The following is a 5279-nucleotide window of genomic DNA, read 5'->3' as shown; positions in this document are numbered from 1 at the left end:
AGTGTGATTCTGCTAGTGCAGAGTGGGGAGGGCACAAGAAGGGAAGAGTAGAGGGGAGGTAGGAGGCCGCGCATGCGCTGTGTTGACCGCGATATGTAATGCTGCGCTTGAGTCTACTATAGATAGATATATACCTAAATACACTACACCTATAGTGATATCGTCTGTATCACGGAATAATATGATAGTACTAACGTATTAAGAAGTAAATGTCGCATTATATTATTATTAATATATCGTATCCTCAAACCAAGTGATCAAAGTAATAGCTCAATCCAAGTCTATAATAATAAATGCGAAAGTGTGTCCGTCTGTCGCAGTGGTTGCATCACGAAATCTGTCAAAGTGCCGGCTGTAGCATAGAGTAGGTACGCAGTACGCACACTGACTATCAGAGCTGAAGGGAGCTAAGAGAATATAGTTATCTCCTCGGCGGCGGCGGTGACGTTGATGATGATTTTTTCTCATGGTAATCCTCAGAATTCTTTTAAATTTTATTACAAACTAGCCTGATGCCCGCCGTTTGGATTTGAATTTTTAGACATCCCGTAGAAACTCTTTGATTTTCTGGGATAAAAAGCAACCGTTGTCCTCCCCCGGGATGGAAACTAACTCTGCACCAAATTTCATCAAAATTGGTTAAACTGTTGGGTCGTGAAAAGCTAGCAGACAGACACTTTCGCATTTATATTAGTATGGAAGTATGGATTAGCCCCTGACAGCGTTCTCATCTGACCTGGTCTAGTGGTCTGGTGGAAAGTGATGATGTAATCTTAGATGGAAGCAGGTTATTATGGTATGGGTCTTGCAGTTTAATAATTAACCCATAGTTAACCCCTATGGGTTTATTATTAACTCCTTAAGTATGGGTTTCTACGCGGCATAGTAACTACCAGAACGCTAAAATTGCTTGGTGACAAATCTTTACCCTACCGGTAAAAATTTGCCTCCAAGCAATTTAGCTTGACAACTCCTCGGCTCTCGGCCAAATCACAGAATATAATAAAATACTTATACATAGTAAGTACTTGGCCAAAGCATCTGACCCGACCGTGACTAGAGACGATTTATAAATTACTAGCAGTTCCTGCGATTTCGTCCGCGTGGTCAGGTATTTAAAAATTCCGTGGGAACTGTTTGATTTTCCGGGATACAAATCAGTCTAAAAATGTCTCCATAGTGCAAGTCATCTCTGTACCAAGTAGTAGTCTATGTCTCCAGGTCTTTAACTAAGTACTTAAACCTTTGCAAAAAATCACTTCGAACAGTCACGTTTGCTCAGTAGCGACGTGATTGAAGGATGAACCAATACACAAACACACTTTCGCATAAAATGGGTAGTGATCGATATTCATTGCAAACCATGTGAACCAATCCGGCTTCGCACGGGTGGACTTACCTATTTCATAGACAATACATGTAGATATTGTATGAATCTACATCTACACTAATATTATAAAGAGGTAAAGTTTGTAAGTTTGTTTGTAGGAAGTAATGTCCGGAACTACTGAACCGATTTTAAAAATTCTTTCACCAGTAGAAAACTACATTATTCCTGAGTGACATAGGCTGTATTTCATCTTCAAAAAAATTAATGTGAATTAAGTAGGAAAAAATCGTCTCATCTGAAAACTTTCGTGGAGTGCGCATTGCATTGCATCCCACGTTTTTCGATTTAAATCATACTTACAAGTATTTTCATTTAACTAGATATTTATTTTATACTTTTTAGTCCGTTTTAAGAACGTGGTAGTTATTTTAATTTATTTACTCAAAAAATATAATAAAATTGCTTTTTAATCTAACTACCTATTTATTTCTAATATTGCAATCACTGATCGGCATTAATTTTGTTGTTACTTGTTACTCGTTGACGAGTTCCTTCCTATAGCTCAGAAACTATTCATCAGATCGTTCCTTTTACATAAGACCTACGTAGTACCTATTATTATACTGTGCTAATACAATAGGTAGTAGAGAGAGAGCCAGCGCGTGCCAGACTCGTTATTTTATAAATGCTGAAAGTTTCTCTGCGTTTTATCCCCAACACTGGGAGGAACGTTTGTTTAGATGCTTGTTTGGATCATGGTGGCTTTGGGAGATAACAGGTAATAAAGGTGTAAAAAATCTTACGTCAAAATATAGTCTCATTTCGCACATAAACTACGGGAAAATTAAGAAATCATAAACTTTCCCCCTCTGATCCTAGTACAGGGGATGCCTATCTGACAGTCTGTACATAAAAAATGTGTTTCCTGAAGTCCTAGAGACTGGGTATGTAGACTAGGAATCGCATAATATACCTAAACTACGGGAAAATTAAAAAATCTTTAACTTTTACCCTAACCCCTCGTATAGAAGATGCATATATCTGACAGTCTATTGAGGAATTCCGACCAGTCTATTCGGATTGAGGAATATTTAAACCGATTCCCGACGTCTCATAATTGTGTAGTAATTTGAATTACCAATTATTATCAAAGTAAGATACCATTTAAAAGTATATTTTCTAAAGCAAAACACATATTCTCGTATGGCTGCTTTTCCACCAGATAATTTATGTGCTATGCAGCTATGCTCTAAGGAGGTCAAAAGCTAAGTCACGAAACTATGTGACTGTTTGCACGAATGCTGCGGTGTAGCGGAGTGGGTTAAATGTGTGATGTGATGTGATGAAGCTGTGCGCGGCAGATGCGCGACTCGAGCTATGTATCGACATTCGACAGTAGGGAGAACACGGGGCCGACACCACGTAGCTTCCATCCATAGCATAGCACACACCCCTCCATATAAAATACATAGCTTCGTTGAAACCGTTTCTACCAATGCTAAACTATATGGAGCAATAAATATGATTGGTGGATAGCAATATCACACAACATCTCTAGTAGAAAAGCAGCCTAAATCAAAAACAAATCATATAATTAAACGAACAGTGATATTTTAATACCAGAGTGAACTAAGTATACAAATTACTCAAGATTGACAAAAAAAATATCGCTTGGGTGAAGATTCTGTGACTTATGCTTCCAGCTAGTGGACCGCGTTCTGTAAGAAAAAAATGTTTGTCCTTGTTTGTCAATGCTCCAGCCCCTTGGGCTTCGAAATTCCTAAGCGCTACAATGTTTCGTCTTTTGAGTTGTAACTCTTTTGCCTAAGGTAAAAAATAAAGCAATTTTTTATATTTCAATATTTTATATTATTAATAATTGCTTAAAAACTAAAGTCAATATTTATTTTACAAATTATGGTGATGTTGAATATTTAATAATTATCACAAAGTTCAGAGGAGGCGACAATTCTAAGTTAATCGAGATAAAAATAAAATTAAATAATCTAATTTAGGACGCTACGAGCGCGAACGAGGGGGGCGGCTAGAATGCCGCAGCGCTCGCAGTGCCCTCGCCCGGCGGTCCTCCGGCGGCGCGCACATTAAAACCGAGTGAGTGAGAAAGAAAGAGCCGACACCGCCCGGCGCCGACGGAGGAGCGGGACGTAAGACTAGCTGGGATAACGGCTCAGCGCTGGAACAGCGGGTTGGGGAAGTCGGGCGGATGCGGCAAAGGTGCGGGCGCAGGGCGCGCGCGTCGCCACGCCACGAGCCAGCACGCCACCGCCGCTGCCACCGCCACCAGCGCCAGCAGCGCAGTCAGCGCTAGCGCTACGGCCAGCCCCGCTGCGGACACGCACACCTCGCTGCCTGTGCCATTGGCGCCGCCTGCGCCTGCAGCGTATACTCCAGACCCGTCTCGCTGCGGGGCTGCTTGAGACAGATCTCGCCTATCAAGCGTTAGGATCTGATTTGACTCGACTGTCACCTCCTCACGAAGCTGTCCCGCTAGGGGACCGTCTTTTTCGACTATTTCTCGTTTACGGCGTTTTCCAAACGCGTCGTATCCGCGACAGTTTACCTACAAATAAATAAACATTTAATTATTCAGTAATTACTAAGATATACTATAGATAATCCTACTGGTTTATATTCATAATAGTTAGATTTAATCAATAATTTGTAAGAGTTCTTACCGGTTGACATTTTCCAAAGCAGACACGTATATTACATTGGAATTTTATATTATCACTGCTGGGGAATTTAAAGGCATTGAAAGACGCTCGCAGTGCGCTACCGTCTTCACTTCGTTCCCATTCACCAAAGATGGCCTTGTCGGTGGCACAACCATCTTCATCCGTAACGGTATATTCGTTTTCTATATTTGTTGAAACTTCACTTGTTTTTGCAATACAACTGCGGGCAAAGCCACCGTAGATGCCTAGAAAATAAATTGATGATGTTGTAGTTTTTTTTAAAAAAGAGATAGCAAATAATGAAAAAAGTCCTGTAACTTTTGAGGTGTTATTTTATTCGTTACGTAAGCTGCTGTGATCTGCAACTTGGTCCGTGCGTAATAACCGATTCCCATGAAACTGGGATTTCTATATAAAACCTATTCAAATAAGGAAATATCACACCTTGTAATGTCCTCTGCCTGGGAAATATGTGTTTAGTTTGTTTAAAAATATTGCAAAATATTAAGGTAATACAAAACGTTGATTTGCGTTGTTAAATTTGCATAATATAAGTATCTCACTTTTGACTAGGTAATGCCCATCAGTGCTGAGTGAAATACCTAGCATGCCTTCGCGCAAGATCAACTCCATCCGTCTGATTTTTGGTATTTTGTTCATACAAAAATTTGAAAAAACCAGTCACTTAGGTAGGTATCATGATGCGCAATTTTATTTTCATACTTACTTGATGGTTGAACATCAACTTGCAGTACTAAATTTTCTCCAATTTCTGCGGAATTAACCTCACCGCCATTTTGGGAGACTATTCTCATCGAGCAAGTTGGTGGCGGTCCAGTATTTGCGATCGTACCAGCAGTTGTCAGCATGGACACATTGAACGCTAAAGTCACATTTTGTTCTCCGGTCTGATATATACATTTTATGTGGAAGGCTTTAGCATTCGATGTTACTAATTTTGGATGTTTTTGCATTACCAGTACGAAGCTCGCTAAACCCTGCAGGTAGAATTTTTATTTTATTTCCGTTGTGCATCAATAACATTTATAGAAAAAACTAAGTAAGTATAATGCCGTGGATTTCGATTTTTAAAAATCCCGTGGGAATTCTTTAGTTTTCCGGGATGAAAAGTAGCCTATGTCCGTCTTTGAGATGCAAGCTATCTCTGCACCAAAATCAATGAAACGGATGGGCCGTATATAGCTAGCAGACAGATAGACATACATACTTTCACATTTAATATTTTGTAGTAC

At 39.8% G+C, this 5279-nt stretch overlaps 1 protein-coding gene across 9 annotated transcripts in view; it reads right to left on the bottom strand.

Moving 5' to 3' along the window:
• Positions 1-3156: 3156 nt before the first annotated feature.
• Positions 3157-5279, bottom strand: part of dpy (dumpy) — a 118174-nt gene continuing 116051 nt past the window's right edge. For 6 of the 9 annotated variants that reach the window (XM_069509539.1, XM_069509540.1, XM_069509544.1 and 3 more), the window contains 3 exons: positions 4754-5024; positions 4027-4271; positions 3157-3911 (listed from right to left, as the gene is read on the bottom strand). In XM_069509539.1, the coding sequence (XP_069365640.1) occupies positions 3519-3911; positions 4027-4271; positions 4754-5024 (909 nt within the window). In that variant the 3' untranslated portion in view covers positions 3157-3518. The remainder of the gene's footprint in view (positions 3912-4026; positions 4272-4753; positions 5025-5279) is intronic. The other 3 variants (XM_069509546.1, XM_069509545.1, XM_069509547.1) reach the window with 1 other exon arrangement.

This window comes from Maniola hyperantus, chromosome 3 (genome assembly GCF_902806685.2).
Source record: "Maniola hyperantus chromosome 3, iAphHyp1.2, whole genome shotgun sequence".
Taxonomy (NCBI): Eukaryota; Metazoa; Arthropoda; class Insecta; order Lepidoptera; family Nymphalidae; genus Maniola; species Maniola hyperantus.
The sequence above is the reverse complement of the archived record's forward strand: the minus strand, read 5'-3'. Positions and strand labels throughout refer to the sequence as shown.